The sequence below is a fragment of the Hydra vulgaris genome, chromosome 05 (assembly GCF_038396675.1).
Source record: "Hydra vulgaris chromosome 05, alternate assembly HydraT2T_AEP".
Classification (NCBI taxonomy): Eukaryota; Metazoa; Cnidaria; class Hydrozoa; order Anthoathecata; family Hydridae; genus Hydra; species Hydra vulgaris.
Window position 1 is genome coordinate 39,507,501 of NC_088924.1, and position 25,000 is coordinate 39,532,500.

Below are 25,000 nucleotides of genomic sequence, written 5' to 3' on the forward strand. Positions count from 1 at the left end.
TTGATATAGAAAAAGAAACCATGGAAAATTTTTTATAAACCAGTTAAAATTTTTCACAAACCAATAAAATAACTTTAAGTGCCTCTGTTTAAATAAAAGGAAGTTTATTTGGATAAAATTAAAAGCCAATAATGTGTAATATGCTTTTAGTTCTTTTTTCTACAGCTGAAACAAGAAGCTGTTCCAAGCTGTAAAAAGAATACCTTTCCAACCAGTGTTGCAAAGCATCTTGAAATTCTAAAGCATATCTTGAAATTTTAAACAAAATTATAAGCCTCTAGTTCTAATTCTAATTTATGCAATAATAGTGTAGTGGTAGAGGGCTGGCCTCATAGGCGAGAAAATCCAATTTTAACCCCTACAACGTCCCTTCTTGTCATGCACAGATAGAATGTAATTTTCAAATACATTCTATTTTCTAAAGAAACCTAAAATAGAATAAAAATTTACTAATAATAACCAATAATAAATTAATTAATATAAATGTTGTTTTAGGTACATTTGTTTCTCTGGTAACACAAATTTGATTATTTTTTTGGGAAACAAAAATTCTTTACAAATGGTACAAACGAAATATTCCTTCATTTTTACTAACAAGAAAATAAAAAGTTTTTAGAAAACCAAAAAACAAATCAATGAGAAATCAAAAACTATTTTATACTAATCATTTAACACTTTGATTAACACTTTGATTAACACTTTGATTAACACTTTGATTAACAACACAAGAACTTTTTAAAAAAAAATTTTTTCATAAAACTGTCGGTTTTATAATCTAGTTATTAAGAAAATTTATTAATGAATTTTTTTTGTTTTTTCCCATTTTACAGAATAATCAACTTTTTTTATGATGCCATCATAAAATCAAATTAAAATTAGATATATTATTGAAAACTCAAAATATGTATAATTATTAACGTATTAATCTGCAAATATATAATAACTATATTATTAAATATACAATAATTAAATTAATAATATTAATAAAATAAATTAAATATAATATAAAAAATTATAAATAATATTATTAAATATACAATAATTATATTAATAAAAAAATATAATAAATATTTATATTAAAATTAAATACACAATAATTATATTAATTATAATAATAAAGGTAAATAAAATAATATTATTAAAATAACCTTCTGCTGCATTATAATTAACTGACTCTTGCTTAGATGTATTTTCTGCATCATGCTCAGTTGTAGCTTGTGAGTCATTTTCATACAAAACTTTGCTAATTTTCCTTAAGTTGTCAGAGTTGAATGATTCGGAGGTCTTATTTCCAAAAACTATACTCTGTTAACAAAAGTATGATTTGTTAAACTTGATACATAAATAAACAAAAAAATTGTAAAACTGATTGTTAAATTTCTATTTATTATCAAAAAAGAGTTTAATTGTAACTTTAGCAAGTAAGTTAAAGAGTTTCATAGATGTATGTTGCTAAGATGTATTTTCTGCATCATTTTCAGCTGTAGTTAGTGAGTAATTTTTATGTTATTTGCTTTGTGTGTCGACATATTGGTTCATTATTGTATTTTGTATAGCAACTAGAGCCTGCTAGCACTATTTTAGCACAGAAGTACAGGATTCACAACACCACCTAGTAGCAATTTACTAATTTTTTTAAACAGCCTTTATAGTAAAATTTTGTGTTTCGAGGTTATAAAGTAGAGACAGAGTTGTAACATCATTAAAACAAAAGTGTTAACATTATATTTCTTTTTTAAAAGTCATTGTAGTTATTTTAACTTAAGCTTAAAACTAAATCAAAACATAAAAATAAAACCAAAAGAGCCATTTTTTAAAACAGTTATTTTTAAAATTTAATAACAAACTTAAACACATTTCCGTCTCAGAAAAGCAAAGTTTATCTAAAGCTTATCTTTGGGATGCAAACTTATGATGATGGGACAGTGGCTTGACAGATAGAGCAGGTTCAACTACATTCACAATGTAGTTGAAAAATACCCCCACCCCACACACACACACACACACACACACACACACACACACACAACCACAACAGGAAAAAAGTAACCTCCCCCCCTCTTCCTACTAGCCCTAGTATGATAGTTAGACCTGAATATGCCAATCATCATTACATTAATTCCAACAATATTGCAATATTTGTTGGCAGTAAATTACTATGTTTTGTTGAAGTTAAAATTCACAAGTTACTGCAAGACTCAAGCTGTTACTGTAGAGAGATCAGATTAAAGATCTTTTGACTGCAAAAAACACAGTGCCTCAAAACAGGTCATAAACAGTCAAAAGTATTAAATTAATTAAAAAGCATTGGATTGGACCACTCTAAACTTTTTAAGGCTTTAGTTATATTATTACTTATACTTATATTAGTTATATTAGTTATATATCATTATTTATACAGTTTATAATATTACTATCATTACTTATACTTACATCTAGTTATATCATTATTTACATAGTTATATCATAAATTATACTTCCATATTCAACTTTAGGGGCCAATGCAATTTGGGGACCAAGACCAATTTTAAAATGGATATAGTTATCTTTCATGCTAATGTTCTCAACAAAGTCTTGCAGACTTATTATCTCTGGTGTGATATTTTTTCTCACTGCCTTGCTTAACTTTGCTGATTTATTCTTTTATAGTAAATATAGAGGTCTAGATCTAGAGGTCTAGATCTAGAGGTCTACAAAAAAACATTTTGAATTAATCTAAATAATATTATTATCTTTATTATTGTTTATTTAATAAATTTTATTTTTGTTATATAAAATAAAATAAATAAAAGAAATAGAATAGAAATTTGAAAATTAAAATGTCATTCAATAAGAAATTAAACTTGACTTTAATTGCTAAATTTTTATTGTCTTTTAAAAAAGCATAAAAGTGATATATGAAAAATCATTGATCTTTCCTTTTAGTAGTATTATAATGTTTTGGAGTTAACAGAAAGGTGTTGCATTGTAGCATAGTGACATTTAAAAGTTAACCAATCTCAATGAAACTATTTCTATTTGAGATAGAATTTCCTTATATTCAAGCCATCAGATAGTGGAGTTTTTTATATCTATGTTTATAAACACTCTGAATGGGTGCTCATCAAACCCAGATTTTAAATAAATCCTTTCAACTCTTCAGAAGCAATGTTTATTGAAACTATTTTTTTATTTTTCAGATTAGAGGGTAGCTTCAATATAAGACCTCATAAGAGCTAGGAAAAAACAGTCAAGAGATTCATCTATCAAATCTCTACACTGTCTCTTTCCAGTTTTTTATGAATTCCTGTACATGGCTGCACCTGTGGTAGCAATCTCTTCACATCAAACTGTTGTAATTTATTTTTTAGGAACCTTAAGTAGAGTCTCTAAAACTTATTCAACTTAGATATTACTTCAAATCTTTTGAGAACCAAAACTGGCACAAGCCAAATCATATTATGCTGAGAAAAAAAGGTTAAAAATGACAAATTTAATTTCAAGTTTAAATATATGATGTTGAGCATGATATCTGATCTAAAGTATGATGGTAAATCCTAGTGGCCTACGATGAAAGAAACTGTTTAATTCCTTGCCTGATTCAATTAATTCACAAAACAATAAAAAAAAAAAAAACAAGTGCAGTAAATACAAAAATAATGATGTTTCTAGGTAAATTATGTGTAAACATAAAAAAATGAAATATAGTTGTATAGTTTTTTAAAAATACGTAACAAAAAAGAATTTTCATTATTGATAATTTATTATAGTTTGTTATATTTACCTGATATTTAATATTAAATATTATTATTAAATATTAATATTAAATATTATTATTAAATATTAATATTAAATAATAATATCAAATAATAATATTAAATATCAATATTAAATACTAATATTAAATTTAATATTGAATGAACCAAAACTCAAAGTAACTACTTTACAAAGATTAACTAATTACTTTTTTTTGAGCTTTTCTACTTCTGTCTTTAACCCTAAAAAAAACGTTTATTGCAAAAAGCAAATTATGAAAAAGTCTGATAAAGCAGAGTTCAAAGCAAAAATTTTAAAAATTATAAAAAAATTACAAAAAATTATAAAAAATGTAACAAATTATAAAGAACTATATAAAAATTATAAAAAATCATAACGAAAATCTTTAAAAAATTTTGTAGAAAATTCATACAAAAGTTTTATACATTTTTGATTCGAAATTTGTTGTGGAAGTATCAATTGCAGTATTACAAAACTGGTCTTGGGGATTGGAAATGAAATGGTTTGTATCACTCGCAGTATTACAAAACTGGTCTTGGGGAGTGGAAATGAAATGACTTGTTACAACACTAGAAACAAATGATTTAGAGTCATCCATAACTGCATTTGAGTTTATGAAAAAAATTTCTGTAGTCGTTTTATCTCCCAAATAATCATCAGATTTTTCAACATTTTTAAATTGTGTCTTTAAATCCAAAGATTCTTTCTTTGTAAATAAAATTTCTTTTTGGGTATACTTATTGTAAAATATTTTCTCTTTACATATGTTATCAAAGTTTTTATCATTTTTTTGAGGTAATCTTATAGATTTTGGTTTTGGTAATACTGATTTATTTTCTATGTTACTGACGTTTAAATGATGGCATTCATCTTGATTCAATATTTCTGCATTGGCTAAGTTATCAACAGCTATGGCTAAAAAAACATTTAATAAAGTATCTAAAAAAGGTTAAAGGATAAACTTTTAAATATTGTGTTACAACATTGCTGCATTTTGTACTATAAAATGCCTTTAAAAAAACATATGTAAAAAAATAAGTAAAATTAAATTAATTCAATAAACTTTATATTTTATTTATTCTTTAATGCGCTGCAACATGTTATGTAATGTGTTGCAACGGCTGCAACATGTTATATAATGTGTTGCAACAACAATTTTAATTTTTTATTTGTTTTAATTTCTTTAATCTTTTATTAAACTTTTTCACTTTCCTTTTATAAATTAAAATTTTATGAATTATTTGTTAAAAAATTTACTTTAATTATATTTATTAGTTTTTATATATATAAGTTCTTTTATTGCTAAAAAAATTTTAATTTAAACTTTTTTCTTTTTTTAAAAAAATTGATAATTGCAAACAATGATTGCTTTATTGTTACTCATAATATTATTACTTTGCATAAAATATTTTTCTATTTGATTTTTCTAATTGATATATTTTTTCTTGTTGAGTTTTAACTTTAATGAGCAATTTTTGTTATTTAGTCCAGTATTTCAATATCTCTCTTTTTTGTTATTTTGTATTTCAATATCTCTCTTTTTTGTTATTTTGTATTTCAATATCTCTCTTTTTGTTAACAAGTTATTAGTTTTAAATTTTAAAGCAAATCTTAAAAAACTTGTGAAAATTTATTAACAAAAAAATTAGAAGAGTTTGATTTAAACATCTTTTATACAGGTTTTTGGTTATTCGGTTTTTTATATCATCTTTTATACAGGTTTTCAGTTAAGTTGGTTGAAACCATTAATACAGGTAAATTTTGATTTTCGAAAAATATTGGATTTAATGTTATATTTAAAACATAAATTATGAAAAAGAACCATCAGAAATATGTTAGAATCTTATAGTGAAAAGATACAGTTTCCAAAAACTACTAAAAACAAAAAGTAAAGAGATGTTGCAACACCAAAAACAGAAAGAGGTGCACCATAAGCTGCCATTCCTGCATACATTGCTGAATACCAGTCTTCTCCTGTAACTATCTAGACAAAAAAAGAAATGACTACGTCTAGAAATGACTAATACCATGATGATTGAGTCATATTTATTATTATCACTACCATCATCATCATCACAATTATCATCATCATCATCATCATCATCATCATCATCATCATCATCATCATCATCATCATCATCATCATCATCATCATCATCATCATAATCATCACAATCTTTTTTTTAATCATCATCTATAGTATGCTGAGTTCATTCTACTTTTTTAATAAAAATATTTTCAGTTTTTAAAGAGCTACTCTTACAGTAATGCTATGAACTGATTTTTAATAGAATTTACTTACATTTTTTAAATTATTTAAAAAAAAAAAAAATTTCATTTAACTAGTAACAGTTTCTTTTTTAATGTCATTTTTTGAATTATTTTAGTAATGGCAATGCCTTGATTGTAACATTAAACTGATATTGAATCTTCTCATTATTGGGGCTTCTCAGCTGCTGTGAAAGAAACATATACATGGAAAAAGAAAAATTATGATTATATCATAATTTTCCTTCATTTGGCCTCTGATTCAATTTTGGGCAAGGTTAGGATAAGCCTTAAAATCGTTGTTGGTAATGCTCCTATTTAGTATTTGGTTAAGTCTGTTGTGTTTTCTTGACAATAATATATAAAGAACTTTCTAATCCTTTCTTCTCAAGCCTGATTATAGCTTGTTAACATTATAAGCATTATATCATGCATTATAGCTATCTGTACAATTCTTGTTTATAAATTCCGCAGATATTTTCACTAGGAAAAGCTTTTAGCGCATTTTTTACAAGTGACATTTTATATGCTTGAAGCCAATCTGTGACTGAATAATCATTGTGTGATAAGGTTAAATCAGACCAAAATACATGTTTAGCATTTCTGTGATGTTCCTGAATGAATAAGACCAACTTTTATTACTATATTATAATGAAACATTAACTCTTATGAAATACTCCTATATATTATTATCTTATAATGAAACCAATACTCCTATGAACTATATATTATAAGAAACTAATAAAACTTTCATAAAAATAAAAAATAAAAATTTTTCCCTAAAATATTTAAAAAAGAATGACAAACCTGGAAAACAGATAGCATAGAATTAGTGAATGTATCAAAGTTTGAATTAATAGATTTTGGAAGATTCTTGAACCTATAAAAAATATTTTTATAAAATTCTTTAACCAAAATATATTATAAAATTCTTTAATCAAAATTATAAAATCTTATAAAATTCTTTAACCAAAAGTTTAAAAAAAATTATACAAAAACTATGCAATTCATAAATTTATAAACTTTACCCTAATTTGCCATAAAGTTTAAATTTATTTACCATAGGCTAAGTGGAAGAGATAGGCAAGCCCCAGATACTTGTTTACAAATAAAAAAACTCAATAACACTTTCAAACTTTTCAACACTTTCTGTTCGGTTTTTTTACAGTGATTTTTGAATAGATAAGACACGTTTTGTTTTTTGGTCATAAATTTTAGAGTTTTCTGCATTTATACATATATATACATTTTCTTTTTTTTTTTTTCTTTCATAGTTACGTTTTCTATGTACTATTTTTAGTACAATACTTCTTTTTTCCTTCTTAATTCCAAAGTGTTATGGAGTAATTATGTAATTAAATGTTTTATAAATTCTTAAAAAATGTTTTATATTTTCTTAAAAACTGTTTTATATTTTCTTAAAAAATTTTTTATATTTTCTTAAAAAATGTTTTATATTTTGCATAAACCCTGTAAGCAAGTTTGAGAAGTATTTTTTTTTTGTTTTTTAATTCTTTAATATATTTTTTTTCTCTTCTAACTATTATATTACTTTTTACTAAATACTAATTATTTTATCGACTGGAAAAGTAATTTAACATATTATTGATAACTATTCATTTATCTACATTTATATAAATATATACCTGTTTATATATAAAATCTATTTATTATTGTAAGAGGATTTTAACATATTTTTAATTCTATATATAAATTTTCAATATTATAGACGAGTTTTGCATTACATATGTTTTGTTGTGTGATTTTTTTTCTCTTCTTAAGTTATTCAAGTTGCGTTCGCACCTGACTTTTTTCTTCAATCTGTTATTAGTTTGTTACTTCTTTGATTTTTATTTATTCAATGTTATTTCTTTGATTAACTTGTTGCTTCAATATTTGTGAAATAATTTTTATATCAAGTAAATTGTATCAATCTATGAAGGAGTTTATTTTTTTAACATTTTTTCTTAACAGATGTTTGTTTTTTTTTTAAATATCTTTCTTATCAATCATAATACAAATAAAAGCTATTATAAAACAAATATAAACACTATTGCAAGAAAAAATGAGTGTCATGATTGAACATTCATGTGATCATATCTTAAAAACAGTTGGCAGTATAAACTTACATACCAAAAAGTGTAAAAAACAAACAAATAAATTACACAGGTCTGCGACATAAAAGTTGTTTCAAATTTAATAAGTGATTTTTATAGTATTTTCAACGCTGATTTTGGAAACAATCACGAACAGTTATTTCACAAACTGCTTGTCTAGTTTTAGCTTTTTCGATATTTTTTATAAATAATTCAGTACTCTAGTAAGTTTGAAATGTGGTTTTTAAGATCTCCACAAACTGTTATTTAGCCTAAAGTACAATTTGTTTTATGGACAATGGCTACCAGAAAGTGTATAAACTCACCAGATTGCTTCTGCTACATTTGTAGTAACTATACCATTAAAAAGCGACAAAGAAACATCTCCGATTTTGTTGAAAAGGCATATTTTGCCTATTTTGGTATAAAGTTAGGCAATCAAGATAAGTATTGGGCTTCACACAAAGTTTTTTCAATATGTGTTGAAGAACTGAGGCTATGGTTTCAAGGTAAAAAGCAATCCTTAGTTATGGAATACCAATGGTTTGGAGGGAGCCCAAAAATCATAGTGATGACTGCTATTTTTGTTCTTGCAACATACAAGGTTTCAATTTGAAAAACAAAAAGGATATTTCTTACCCTAACATTCAATCAGCCATTCGCCCTATTCCTCATGGACCTGGAGTACTAATACCCTCCCCTAGAGATTCTTTGGATTATATTTTAGATGATCACGAGACATTAGTTCAGCAAGGTGATAGTGAAGAAGACAGTTATTGTTACAATCCTGGCACAACCAATCCCATTCCATTCTCACTATCTGAACTGAACAATTTAGTTAGAGACCTAGGTCTTCCTAAAGACTTGGCAGAAGTTTTAAGATCTAGATTGAAAGATAAAAATATGTTGGCTCTGGGTACATCCTTTTCTTGGTATTGATCAACGGAAAAGGAATTTGTATCTTTCTTCTCTCAAGAAGGTGACCTGGTATTTTGCAGTGATGTTCCTGGACTTATGGCATGTTTTAAAATAGAATATGCTCCTGATGAGTGGAAACTTTTTATCGATTCATCAAAAATAAGCCTTAAAGCAGTACTTCTGCACAATGGCAATAAGTATGCTTCTATGCCAGTTGGACACTTGGTGCACTTAAAAGAATGTTACAAAAAATTTGAACTAGTTTTAAACAAACTCAGCTACTCAGACCACAAATGGACACTAAACGGGGATTTAGAAGTTATTTCAATGCTGCTTGGTCAGCAAAGTGGCTATACAAAGTTCCCTTGCATTTTTTGTGAATGGGACAGTCAAGACAGAAAGCAGCACTACATAAAAAAAGTTTGGCCCTTGAGAAAAACCTTAGAAGTAGGGGTTAAAAATGTTGAGAGAAAAAGCCTGGATCCCAAAAAGGTGTTACTTCCACTACTTCACATTAAGTGATGAAACAATTTGTTAAGGCATTGCCAAAAAAAGGGGAGACTTTCAAATATCTTTGTGGGCAGTTTCCTGGTTTATTCCAGGCAAAGCTAAAGGAAGGATTTTTTGTCGGACCAGAAATTAGAAAACTTATGAGAGATCCTAATTTTGTGGACAAAATGGAAACAAAAGAAAAGGCAGCATGGATATCCTTTAAATTAGTTGTTACCTGTTTCCTAGGAAACAACAAAGATCCAAACTACAAGACCATTGTCACAGATATACTCGACAACTTTAAGAAGCTAGGCTGTAACATGAGCATTAAAGTTCATTTTCTCCATTCACATCTTGATTACTTCCCTGCAAACCTTGGTGATGTAAGTGAAGAACAAGGCAAAAGATTTCACCAAGACATCATGGAAATGGAAAGAAGATATCAGGGAAGATGGAACGTCAACATGATAGTGGACTATTGCTGGATGTTGAAGAGAGATGATCCTGAACAAGTCCACAGACGGTAAAAGCAATAAAAGAAGCTTCGACAGAAAACAAAAACATTATTATAAGGACTTATAAGCTGAAAGAGAAATGTAAGTGTTCTTGAAATATAGTTTAGAAGATGATTTATACATAAAATAAAATTCTAAAACGTTTGAAAAATGTGAAAAATTGGTTGAATTTTGTTATTTTACCCAAAAATAATCCTTTTTTTGTGAGAAAACCTGACGTGAAAAAAAATGGATTGCATTTTCGAAATCAGCGCTGAGAAATACATAAAAAACAGTTATCAAATTTCAAACAACTTTTTAAAAATATTTTTTTGCAGACCTGTGTTATTAAACTTTCGATTAAGAAAACATTTGACATATACATCATCACAAAATAAAGCGCCACCTATCACTCAGACAGAAGTCAACATCCACTATAACAAAAATACTAAATAAAGTCGCAGAACAAACCACAAGCAAATTTTGTTATAATAAATCAAAAAACATTAATGCAATTATTCCTAATCATTCTGAAGTTGTTCAAGTTAATGAAATTATTCTTAATCTTCCTGAATTTGTTCAAGTTAATGAAATTATTCCAAAACTTTCTAAATTGGATCAAGTTAACAGAAAGCTAAGTGGTACATTCAACAGTTTGAATAGCTCAGATTTCTTTACCTATATAAACAAAGGATATGATGAAGTGTTAAAATGGCAGAAAAACATATTTAAAATTCCTTTTAAAAAAGCAGCAAAAGATTTTATATCAGAACTTACATTCTGGCTTACCCAATAAAACACAAATTCCAATCTTCACGGAGTTGCTTTAAAAGTATACATGTTACTTCCCTCATTGCTCTTACAAAAACCAACACAAAATAGCAAAGCAAAAGAACATCATGCTAAACTACAAAACCTATTTATGTAATATTATACAAATATTATTTATGTAGAGAAATTATATAAATATTATTTATGTAGAGAAATTCATGAGTTAAAAAAAGTAAAAGAATTTAAAAATATCCAAAAAAAGATTCTTTTATAAAAACCTTGCTCCAAAGAAGATTCCACTAAAATAATTTTAAAGTTAATGTTTGAAGGTGAAGCTTGCAATACATTAAAATTTATATCCGACAATTGCAAAAGTGGTCTGTTACCCATCAACAATGCTGTACTGAAAGATCTTATCTCTAAACATCCTGAAGCAGCACACATACAACCTTATACTTTGCTACACAGCCCAATACAAGATATTTCAGTCACTTAATTTGACAGCTTCGATGAATTGATGGTAGAAAAGACAGCTTGTTTAACTAGAGGCGCAGCAGGTCCTACAAATCTTGACGCCGATCAATACAAACTAATATTAGCAAGTTAAAAATTATCAAAAAGAGGGAAAAGAACTCTGTGAACAAATTGCAATGCTAGCAAACAAACTTGCAACTTCAATTGAAAATGATAGGATGGATTCTAAAGTCCAACATTCAAGAAGGTGCAAGGCCATTACAAACATGCATCAGTCTAGAGGGTAGAGCAGAGGCTGCAATTCACGCAATGTAAGAATCATTTTTATATGAAGATAATGATGCAGCAATTCTTGTTGATGCAAAGAATGCATTTAACTTGCTAAACATAAAAACCACACTACATAATATCTAATACCAATGCCCTCCAATTTCTAAAATTTTAATAAACACATATCGTATTCCTTCCCGCTTGATAATACTCAACAGTAATGATATACTATCGATTGAAGGTACTAGCCGAGGCAACAACCTTGCAATGTCTTTTTACTCACTTGTACTAAAACAATTAATAAACATTTCAAAAAAGCAATCAGAACTTGTAAACAGATATGGTATGCTGATGATGCAACATGTGCAGGCAAACTTTCATCACTAAAAAAATGGTGGGACGCCATCATTTTTGAAGGGGCGAAATATGGTTATTTTGTTAATGAATCAAAGTCATGGATTATTGTCAAGAATATAATCAAACTTAACGAAGCTACAGTTATATTTAAAACAACTGAAATCAATTTTACAACTGAAGGGAAAAGACATCTGTGAGCTGCAATTGGAAGTGAGGATTTTAAAGAAAAATACATCAAAGAAAAAGTTTCTCCATGGTGTAAAGAGATAGAACGCTTATCAATATTTACCAAAATACAACCACATGCCACATATTCTGCTTACATTCATGGTCAACAACATAAATTCAATTACAATTTGCGGACTTTGCAAGGAATTGAAATGTTTTTAAAACCTTAAGATGATATTGTCAAGTCAAAACTTTTGAACTGGGAACAACTATAACACCTATTGAGAGGCAATTATTTACTCTTCCAATTTGTGAAGGTGGGTTAGATATCATGAATCTATCCGAAGATGCACGCATTCAACTTAACAAATCAAAGTTAATAAATGGGCCCTTAATTGCATGTATTGTTCTGCAAAATGATGTTTTTCCTTTAAAAGAAGTAAACATCAAAAAAAACATTAATACAGAAAAGAAAAAATATTTGAAAACTAAAGTTAAAAATGTTCTGAATTTACTGTCAAAAACCACACTAAGATCAGTCGAACAAGCAAGAGAAATAAGTGCATCAAGCTGGCTAAGTGGGCTTCCACTGAAAGATCAAGTATTTGTATTAAATAGAGCTGAATTCTGCGATGCATTGTGTCTTTGATACATTTGAGATATTAGTGGATTAACATCAAAGTTTTAAACATTTAACGCTAATCATGCTATGAACTGTAAAAAAGAAGGGTTCATCATTATGCATCATAATAACCTATGCAATTTTGAGAGTAATATGCTTCAGAAAATCTGCAAAGATATCCAAATAGAGCCACTACTTCAGCAAATAAATGGTGGAATTTTTGAGAAAAAGGAAATGAAGCAGATGAAGATAGGTTTGATGTGCAAGTCACAAATCCAAATTCACTATCACAAATAGAATTACCTTTACATAAAATATACACCAAACACGAAAATGAAAAAAAGAAAAGTTATAACAAAAGTTATAAATATCGAACGCAGAACCATTATGCCACTTATTTTCTCCGAAACTGGGGGAATGGGTCTAGAATGCATGATATACCACAAACAGTCATGAAAAAGATACAATAAAGTTTTAACTTATATTAGAGTTAAGCTCTCTTTTATTATACTAAAATTAGCTCTTCTTTGCTCATGTGGTTAAAGGTCAATCCCGTAAAAAAATCTCTCAAATGCAGACGATTTTGGACTGCTATGCAACGATTTAAAAATTATATAAATTTTTTTCTTTATATATTTATTAATTTTTATTAAATGGCAGCAATTTGTATTAACATAATAAAAAAATTTTATATTCAAAGTTGTAAGAAAATAACACTTTCAAAGCATGTGTAAAATTAATGAAAAAATGTATAACAACAACCACCCAATTGTAGTCTTGTTGGTTTCTTTAGCATGTTTTTAATAAATTAAATATATATATATATATATATATATATATATATATATATATATATATATATATATATATATATATATATATATATATATATACATATATCTTATACTGCTGATTTAGGTGAGCAATGTGACATCATACTGAAATAACCTGCTACCGTGGGCTTCAGCACATACATCGACTGACAAATAGCTTGACTTGCAGTAGAGTGCTGATACATCGACTGAGAGTTTGGCATGGGGCAGCAATCTTTTTATTCATTGTTCTTCATTTTTTTTTCTTTTTCTGAAAAACCTGTATCGATTTAGATAAGCAAAAAAAGTTTTATTATGATTATTAAGTTGAAATTTATTTTTGTTATTTTAATTTCTTTATTTTATATTATACTTCATTTTAAGTTTCACCTATTTACAAAAATAATTACAGTAATATAACCATATTTAAACCTTGCCATGACCCTAAACGAACCCTCAGTCGATAAAAAAGATCTATTTTTATAACACAAACTTTACACTTTTTGCGACAGTAATTTTTATTATATTGTTATTGGATTTTCTGTTAACAATGTTTCTAATCTAAAAATATAACTTAATTGATATATTTAAAGAGTGATTTCAAAATATCAATTAAGTTCGCTGTACAAATATATATATGCTTGTATGTATGCTTGTATGTGTATATATATACCAACCCTCGGAATTAGAAAAAATGAGGTCGACAACAATTTGCCGACCTTAATCTTTTAAAGGTCGGCATCAGGTCGACAAAAAAAGTTTGATACAAAGGTCTTACCATAAAACATAGAAACGAGGTCAGCAATTTTTTGCTGGCTTAGGTCGGCATTGCCGAATGCCAACCCTAATTCCGAGGGTTGTGTATGCATATGTATATATATATATATATATATATATATATATATATATATATATATATATATATATTTATATATATATATATATATATATATATATATATATATATATATATATATTTTGAACTATTTTCAGATTTTAACTGGTTTTATATGTAGTTTTGTCTACTAAAATAAAAAAAACTGAAAGGTTTAATTTTGGTACCATTTCCAGGCCTTGTTAAGAAGCGTTACGCAGCTTGCATTTTGCTTGTGAAAAGGCGATTTGCCTACGCGCTCAGCAGTTTTGCGCTACGCAAAAACTTACATCTTTTAGGATATTTAAATTATCTTTTGATTGTCGTTAACGTGACGTAACGTAACATTCATTCAGAAGAAATAAAGTCGTTAGTAAAAGCATTTTAACCGCAAATGTAAAGTAATAGATTTTTTGTTAAAAAAACAGTTTGTTTCATAATTTTTTTTGTTGTTGTTAAAAATTAGTTAAAAAAAATAAAGTGTTTCAAGTTTTATCTTTAAGGAATTAAATATATAAATTCCTTTTAAATTTTTTAAATTACTTTTAGTCATAATAATTTAAAAAATGCACGATTTATTTTGATGTAAATATTTTATTAATAAGATATTTTGTTTATTGTTAATTCAATAACGTAAAGTTTTAATGACGTTCGTTTAATTTATGAAAATAAATTATGATCACGAATATGTTATTGGTAACTGATAAATAACAAAAAAAATCTTTATTGTTTAAAAACATTATTAAAAAGAGTTCACAAATAAAATAAGAAAAAGTTTATTAACAGTTAATAAAATAACCAAAAACCAACTGTAAAATCATAAGAAAATAAACAAACATTATTTTACGTTTCAAGAAAAAAATATTTTTTTTCAAAATAAAATTTAGTTCATATTTGAAAAAAATAATAAAAATGATTTTTTAAATAAGAACTTAGATTTTATTTGTAACTTTTATTATAGTCAGAAAAAAACAAACTGTTTGTATGATTTTTAACGCGTTAATAAAATAACTTTAATTACAATGCGGTACTTGAAAAGACGCTAGTGACGCAATATAACTTCTAACAATGCAAAATATATTTGCTGAGTTGAGTTACTAAGAAGTGCGTTACATGTTTTCGCTACGCAGCGAAATCTCGTAACAAGGCCTGCATCCCCCTTCCCCTCCACCACCCTTTTAGATTTGAAACCTGCCGGTAAAAAAGAAGTTGTATCTATACTTTGCAAAATAGGAATGTTTTTTCGAAAATGGCAGGATCTCAAAGAAAACAGAATAGAGAACTTGATTAAAAAAAATTTTTTTAAAAAAGTCATACTGCTCAAATTCTGGATTTTACTAATAAATTGTCAAATCTGTTTGATATTACAGCATCAAATGCAGAAGATTTGATTAGAAAAGATTTCCTGTGACATCAATTGTCAAATATAAGTTTTAGATTTTCTCTCAGATCAGCTTCAACTAAAAAAGTAATTTAAAAAAAAAACCAAGCCAATCCCTCTCCCCCCCCCCCTCCTCTCTTTTAATTCTAATTTTTAATCAAATTCTTTTTTCTGTTTTCTTTGAATTCCTGCCATTTTCCAAAAAATATTCACTTTTTTTAGCCCTCGAAATTAGGAAAAATAAGGTCGGTAATAACTTGCTGACCTTAATCTGTGTGAGGTCGGCATCAGGTCAGTAGAAAAAACGTAAAACAAAGGTTTGACCATAAAACATAGAAAAGAGGTTGGCAATTTTTTGCCGACCTCAAACTCTTCTAGGTCAGCATTTGACAATGTTGACTCTAATTGCGAGGGTTGCTTTTTTTCAAATTACAGATTCAACTTCTTTTTTACCAGTAGGTTTTAAATCAAACCTTGTATAATATAGATAATGAAGTAAATTTCACCATTAGTTAGTGACTAAATATCTTAGCTTGAAGGACAGGTAATGATTTCCCAACAATTTTATCAAACATCTCACCTTTATTTTTTTTCAATTTATTATTTTTTTCAATAAAATATTTAATAATATTGCTTATATTGGATTGAATACATTTTTACATATGCTACTATACCAATAGAAATAAAAAAATAACTACAAATTATATAAATATAAAAATATTTGAAAGAAAACAACATTCATAGTAAAATTTTTTCTTATGCTAAATTTTGCATATAATTTTTATAATTAAATAATTTTTGATAATAATCTAATAAAAAATTGATTCTTAAGTTAAATGTTTTACTTATATTTACTAATACCAACTGATACAAAGTGTTGAATGACATCAAAGTTGATACAAAACATGTTTAATTAAAACATAACATTTTCATATTTAGCCTAAAATCACTGTTTAATGTTGAATAATTTTCTTTTAAATGAGCAGCAGAGTGGATAAAATTTTAAAAAAAGGGGACAGTGGGTTCAAACTTTGAAAGTTTTAAAAAAACATTCTTATTTTTCTTTTAATGGATAAAATGACATACAAAACTGTGTGAAATTTTTTTTGGTACACCCTAATATACAATTTATCCTGGTGTAATAACTAACAATAACTCACTATTATGACTAGGAAGACAATTCAGCTGAAAAAAAAAATAATAATAATGTGTGTATGTATAAATATACAACATCTACCTTCCCCCAAAAAGCTGCATTCCCAGTAGAGCCATAATAACCATGTACAAAAGAATAAGAAAGAGAAGACTAACAATTGAATTTATCGAATTTACAAATGATGTCACCAGATTTTTTAATGTTGTCCAATACCTACAATATTAAATTAATTAACTGAGATTAAAAAAAGTCTAAAAGTTTATTATTTACTAATGGCTATGTAATAACAGGCACAATATATAGCTATATAAATGAAAAACCCAAAAAATACCAAAAAGTCCTATAGGACCTATAGGAGCTTGGAACAAAAAAAATAGACAACACTTTGACAACTGTAAACACTTTTTAACTTATGGTTTTAGCAAGACAATTTTACAACATTTTAATTCCTTAACGGTTTATATTAGTCCATTGACATTTTAACTCCTTAACGATTTATATTAGTCCATTAAAATCATATCCATTGACATCATATATTGAAATAAGAAGAAGAAATATGAAAATTTATTTTTTATGCTTGCTTTTTTTCAGTGTTTTTCAATAAAATTAAAATGCCCAACATTTTTTTAACACATACCTTTACACAAGCAGAAAAACACTAGCTAGCACTAGGCCGCACATGTGATTTACTTTAAATTACACTTTCATATATAGATAAAAATTTACAACCAAAATTTCTGAGTTCAGCTGAGTGCAGGTGCTAGGCATTCTGTTATAAATGATATTCAATCTTAGATCTTGCTTTAAAAAACTGAAAAAGACACATAAAGAACTATTTTAAACATTTAAATTTTTTTTAAATAGCGCTTTTAATGTTATTGTGAAAAGTTATGTTCCATAACTTTTCACAATAACACTACACAATGAAATTCTCTAGGCCTCAAAAAAAAACTATGATCTTATGATGAAAATGCTTACTAAAGTGTCCAGAATAAGCAGTCAGAGTAAAGTCCACAAAAACTCCAATCAAGTAATGGGGCCAAGGGGCTCTCTATGTACTAATGTATGATGTATGTCATCATTTAGATTTTTGTATATAAAAAAAATATGTTAATAAAGTTCAATTTTATAAAACGTTATTTTTTTATATTCACAATATCAAAAAAACTAAGTACATAAAATAAATAAAAAACTATTTACATTTTATCTTTTTTATAATATTTAAATTTTTGTATAAAAATCTCATTTTATGTTTTAAATATTTTTAATTTACATTTGTTTACTTCTTATATTTTTTAAATAGATTTTATGATAAAAATATCAATAAACTATATAGAATATATAAAATCATTACGGATAAAATAATGATTTCTACAGACATTTTCAACATCAATTGGAGAATCTGGCAGTAGTAAATGACAGGGATGAGCGCCAAATCAAACATGTGCAAGATTTTATGGCTGAAAGTTGAGACGTATCATCAGGACAACATGCAAGTTGTGCATACTACAGGATAACATGCAAGTTGTGCAAAAAAACAGAAAAGAGGTTGAAAAAGAGATGAAAAAAATAGATTTTATGTAATTTTAATGTGATTTTGAAATTTGTCATAAATGTTGTGAATGGCTAATGTGTACAAGTATTAACTCTAGAAAAATAAAATTCTATAAAGATTTTTTTTTTTCAGATCAAAAGTAACAAGATTAAATAGTAGAAAATTGACAATTTTCTACTATTCAATCCATAAACCATAGGCACCGAGAGGAGGAGGGGGAAGGACAAAAGAAACGATGCAACCTCACATATGAAACAACCTTGTACTGGAACTCCTTAACTTGGAGACTTAAAATATTTTTAGTAGGTCCTGGGACAAAATAAGGATAATTGAGGTCAGGTGGGACATTCTTTTTACATATATTAAAATTGTGATAATAACATTTGCAATAGTACTACTGATGATAAATACTGAAAGGCCTCTAGTACTATTTAATATTTTCTTTGTAATATTTTATTAAAACCTTAAAAAAAAATTCACTCATTTTTTGAATATTGTTGTTTTGCTTGGCATCTTTTTCCTTCGTATTGTTAAATATTAAGTTGCTTGCTATGTATACAAATATATATATATATATATATATATATATATATATATATATATATATATATACATATATATATATATATATATACAAATATATATATATATGTATATATATATAGTCAGCGTGGAAAATCAGAAATCAAAGGCGAGCGGTCAAACTGTCCGGCTAATACATAAAATTGACGGTCAGTTGTTTTTTTTGGGCGGTCAAAATTTTAATTTTTTTTTTGTTTTAAATTTTTTGTACAAAACTTTGTAAATAAAACAATAACTTGATACTTCAAAATGAACGAACTCGTATTCCTTTTTTAATTGTATTCTATTTTTTAAAATAATAAAAAATACACATTTTTATGTTATATCAAAAAAATTAATGTAATACCACTATAATAAATGCCTAAGTAACAAAAAACAAAGTTTTATATAACTTAAAAATGTCTTTTTAAAGATACGTTTCATCTGATTTATTATCCAAAGTTTCATCGAAAGACGATTTTAAATCTAAAGACTCGTCTGATGGCGATTCTAAATCAATTAATGTTTTTATAGTTGTTTTTTTCTTTTCTTTTTTTGAATAAATTTTTCGACTTTCTTGTGTAGGCCTTCGCAAAGTATCTTCGGCCCATAATTTAATGGCAGGATTCACATCAAATTCTTCACTATTTGTTTCATCAGTGCACACCCGAATTAAATTTTTGAGCCGTTTTTCAGTTAAGCGATTTCTTGTGTCAGTTTTAATTCTATTCATAAGAGAAAAAAGACGCTCAACCTTTCCATTCGAAACAGGCAATACGAACAGCAATTTAACAAGAAGTAGAATTGGACTCCAATCTTTTTTCATAGAACTCGAAAAAATTTGATACCATACTCTACGGTACTCAGTTTTATCTGGTGCCAAATATTTGACAGTGTAATCAACTAAATTATGCCAAGCATCAAACATATTGTTTACACTCCCAGCGAAGCCAGCATAACGTAAAGGCATATTATAAAAGTCATACAATTTTTCGATGTTATTATCAGCAAATGAATTATTGGTGTTATTTTGAAACCAGCCACCAGTGTTTAAGATTAACATTCCATACATATCAGGAACTGTATTTTGTGTTTCCAAACGCTCTACTATGGATTCGGCAATTAACGTTACAATCATTCATTTCGAACTCTTAACTAAAGTTAGTGCGTTTGTAAAGTCATGAAGCTCAACATCCTGGAATGAATACTTTCCAGTGTTGTTTTTTACTTTTGCAAGGAAACGTTTGACTGTTGGTAAATCCGTAAATTCTTTTTTCTTCAAGGGACTTAAATTTTTTTAGTTTGTTTTATAAATCTAGATGATGCTACGGAATTGAAAAGATAAAGATAACAAGTTTGCTGGCGATAAAACTTCTATGAATAATGCTATATAAAGAGGTATTCGTCCATCATTCCACTTCTGATGATACCCTTTAAACTTTTCTGATGATACCATTTAAACTCTTTCTGCTTGAGTAAAACTGAAATCTGCAGTCATGTTTTCGAGATGTTTCATATATACTCCATATTTGTCTAAGATCATCTCAAGTGCTTGAATTTTATGTGCAATCCATCGTGTTTTTATTTATTATTGCACAAGTATTTTCTTTTATAAAAAGTTTTTATTGCTCAAAACACTGTTTTATAAAGAACTTTTGTTCTATAAAAAACCAGCATCTAATAAAGTATATTATTTTATAAAGTATTTTTTATAGTTAAAATTGAAAAAAAAAATCCAATATACCTGATGCTTTTTTGGGGCGAATACCTGCAATGTCAAATGAATTACCCTCTTCAAGGATAGCAATAAGCTTTCCTAACTGTCGTAACTTTTTTGGGGATTTTTTATAAATGTTATACATTTTCAAAATGATGTTTTATTGACATCATTAAACGCTTTTATTTGTGCAAATTTATCTTTTATCGCTAACTCAAGGCGATGTGCAACACACCAACCAAAAGTTACCCATGGAATTTCTTTTTGAAGTAATACATTTACACTTGTTCTACTTCCTCTATTTACAGCTGCGCCATCAGCACCAAAGCCAACTAATTTAGTTTTAAATTTTTCGATACCTTCTGATTCAAGGGATTGACTAATTTTATTGAAAACTCCTTCAGATGTTCTGTATTCAAGATCAGAAATAGAAAGAAAAGAACACTCAACGCATATCTCGGTCTTTCCTATTGGAGTAGGATCGAAACTGATAATAAATATAGCTTCTTTTTCAATTACAGATACATCTGTTGATGCATCAATTAAAATACTGAAGTAATTTCGTGTTTTTAATTTATTTCTGAGAATATTTGACAAACTCAATCCAATGTAATCAATAAAAGTTCCACAAGTTATTTTATTTCTATATGCTTGGCCAAACTCTACACCATGATTTTCTTCCAAACGTAGTATTTTAGGGTATACGCTAAACGGAAGCTCTTCTTTGGCAATAAAGTATGCTACCTCAAATTTTTTTCATAGATCTTTCGTGGTCATGGTTTTCAAACCCGATAAAATATCAGTTTGCCGCATTTCTTTCTGCAGATTGCTTAATTTATCATTTCGTTCGCTTACACCCATTCCTTTACTTTTCATTGCTAATTCGTGGGCTCTTTGATGTGGTAAACCATTTGCATAATCAACTGCGGCACTGTGCTGTATCCTACAACTACCTTTATCGCTTCCCCATTCTGGCGTATATCCTTTATAAATATCAATTTGTTTAGTATACTGACGACATACAGTGCATTTTAATGCTGTAACATAGTTTCCATTATATAATATCTCTAGCCATTCATTTGCATTATATTTTGCAAGAGTAGTGTTTACCCATTTTTGAGCTGTTGTTAGCTGTATTTTTTACTTTTGAGTTTTTTCTTCTTTTCAACTGGTGGTTTTAATTCCGATCCTGCTTGTGTTAAAAATGAAAGTGTTGTTTGTCTATTTTTAGTCGCCTCCATTTTGAAATGCTGATGTTTGATGATTCTCTTATAATTTAGTGATATAAAAAATGTTCAAATTCGCAATTGTTAATTTGAAATTTATTTAAAAATAACTCATTCATTGCTATGACTTCAGAAATTGCGGGAAAAGGTTACGAGAAAAATGAATAAAAAAAAAAGGAGAAAATGTTCTTAGTTACATTAATTTTAAATAATGGTTAAATAAGAACTTCAGTCGTTACCGACGTTGAAAAAGAAAATTGATTGCACATTTTATATCTCATTTGTATCATTTTATATCTTTCATTCATTTTTATTTAAAATCATTTTATAAACAATTAATGTTATTTAGTTGATAATAATGTTAATGCCTCTCGCCGGCAGATGCTGAACTAATATTTAATAAAATCATGACAATCGTTTTATGAAATACTATCAAAATTATTTGTGTTAAACGAAACTTTATACTACAATATATATCAGCGTCAACCGAACAAAGAGTCTTTAAAATAGAGAACGTAAGAACCTCGACAATTTCAAATACGAACTTTCTATTTTCCGGAGTCTTAACTAATTGAAATCTAAAAAAAATTTTTTTCATCACAGAAGGGCCTGGTGTGCGGCTCTTAGTCGATACTTTGTAAGTTTTGTTGACTACGGATAAATGAAACTAAAAATAAAAAATAAAGGTATTTTTTCATTGCAATTGGCAGCAAAAGGTAAAATGTAAAAGCAAAAGGTAGAAAAAAAGAAAAATTAATAAAATGATATAAAGAATATATAAATAAAATGTAGGAATAAAAAAATGTTCTTAGTTAATATTATATTATTATTAAAACAATAATAAAATAAGAACTTCAATCATTTATGAAAAAAGCAGTTATGGATTTCACCACCAGTAAAATGAAATTAGTCTTGATAAGTGAAGCAAAAAAACTAATAGTTTACGTCATTTATATACTCACTAACGAAGCGATTTAAAGTAGCGTACAAACGATAAAATTATTTTAGAAGCTTTTTTCAAAGATTTACATTTTATGAAATTTTGGTATATGCATTTTCAAAGGCATCCTGATAATTTTTCAAACGTTATATAACTCTTTTTTTTTCCAACCGGTCAACCTTGACCGGGAAGAATTCGTTTTGAGAGGTCAAAATAGCAATTTTAGTCATTTCGGGCGGTCAGTGACCGTTGACCGCCCGTTATTTTCCACGCTGTATACATGTATATATATATATATATATATATATATATATATGTATATATATATATATGTATATATATATATTTATATATATATATATATATATATATATATATATATATATATTATATATATATATATATATATATATATATATATATATATATGCAAGACCGGAATTATTTTTTTTTATTAATTAATACACTGCCTGCCCGAACCAAACCCTCAGTTGATGTAGCAGCACTCCCTTGCGGGTCAGGCTAAAAGATAGTAGATTTAGCAGCACTCCCTTGCGAGTCAGGCTATTTGTCAGTCGTTGTAGCAGCACTCCCTTGCGAGTCAGGCTATAAGAAAGTCGATGAAGCAACACTCCGCGCATGATTTACAGTAAAAAAAATGAAAATAAAAACATTTTATTAAAAAAATTAAAAAAAAAAACATTTTATTAAAAAAAATAAAAATAAAAACATTGTTTATATTGTTAAAAACATTTAGAATGTTTTTAAAAACATTCTGGTCAATTAAATTTGCGTTTTTGTGGTTTTTTTATAAAAACGATTTATTTGTAATTAAATTAATGATTTTACTTTTGTCCAACACGAAAATGTTGGATGAAAGTCAAAAGTAATTAAAAGTGACGTATGTATTGGCGTAAGAATCACTTTTTTCCTTCCACTCTTCCCAAAGACAACAAACTATAGATCTATATATATATATATATATATGTGTATATATATATATATATATATATATATATATATATATATATATATATATATATATATATATATATATATATATATATATATATATATATATATATATATATATATATATATATATATATAGCAAAAACCGAGCGGTTCCAAGTTGAATCCCCACCACATCCCTGATAGTACCACGCTCAACTTATATTTCTGCACAGCAGCCTTCTTCATCAAGGTTCATGTTTTGGAGTTGTAGAATTGAAAAAGGGTTATAACCACTATTAAGTAGCCTTCTCAGCCTTGGGAAGGTGAATTAACATAATTATAAAAATATATATATATATATATACACATATATATGTATATTGTATATAGTATATATATATATATATACATATATATATATATATATGTGTGTATATATATATATAAATATATATATATATATATATATATATATATATATATATATATATATATATATATTAGGGATATGACTTTTTAATTTTTTTTCAAATAAAATGTTTCCTGTATCATAAATCGATGAACTTTTACCTAAAATCATGAAAAAAGGCCCAAATAGCTTTCTGCAACAAAAAAAGGTCACCCCAAAATAAAAATTTGATTTACCATTTTTATACATTCATTTTTGACCGATGTTTTAATCTTAAGCTTAATTCTCAGCTTAATTCTATTTATTTCATTATTTTGTTATGAATTTATAAATATAACGCCACACGTTACCATGGCAACAAAACGGCCGTGTGCCGGCAAATACTTGGAATTGTTATGTGATGACGTCATTGTGTTACCACGGTGATATAGACGACTGTAACAGACTGTAGAAGATTATAGAACTTAGTAGAACATTCTGGAAGCTCTAAATAATTATATAAGCGAGCTGCTGTCAGAGCTCAGTGTTGATAATGTGAATAGTTCTATGAAGTACTCTGCGTGTAACTGAGCTAATAAGGAACTACTGTAGCGAACTAAAGACGCTGTAAGTGTACGAAGTATAAGTAGTTGTAGCATTATCGTTAGGATACGGACTGGATTATCGAACTGTTATCAACATTGACTGGATTATCGAACTATAATTGGATTACTATACAGTTAAAGTATT

At 27.1% G+C, this 25,000-nt stretch overlaps 1 protein-coding gene across 1 annotated transcript in view; it reads right to left on the bottom strand.

Annotated features, from left to right (window-relative positions):
- Positions 1-25,000, bottom strand: part of LOC105848388 (voltage-dependent R-type calcium channel subunit alpha-1E) — a 170,233-nt gene that overhangs the window by 95,462 nt on the left and 49,771 nt on the right. The window contains exons 12-17 of the mRNA XM_065798166.1: positions 16,991-17,122; positions 6,832-6,904; positions 5,617-5,740; positions 4,182-4,695; positions 3,944-3,977; positions 1,149-1,305 (exon numbers count right to left, since the gene is read on the bottom strand). Of these exons, the coding sequence (XP_065654238.1) occupies positions 1,149-1,305; positions 3,944-3,977; positions 4,182-4,695; positions 5,617-5,740; positions 6,832-6,904; positions 16,991-17,122 (1,034 nt within the window). The remainder of the gene's footprint in view (positions 1-1,148; positions 1,306-3,943; positions 3,978-4,181; positions 4,696-5,616; positions 5,741-6,831; positions 6,905-16,990; positions 17,123-25,000) is intronic.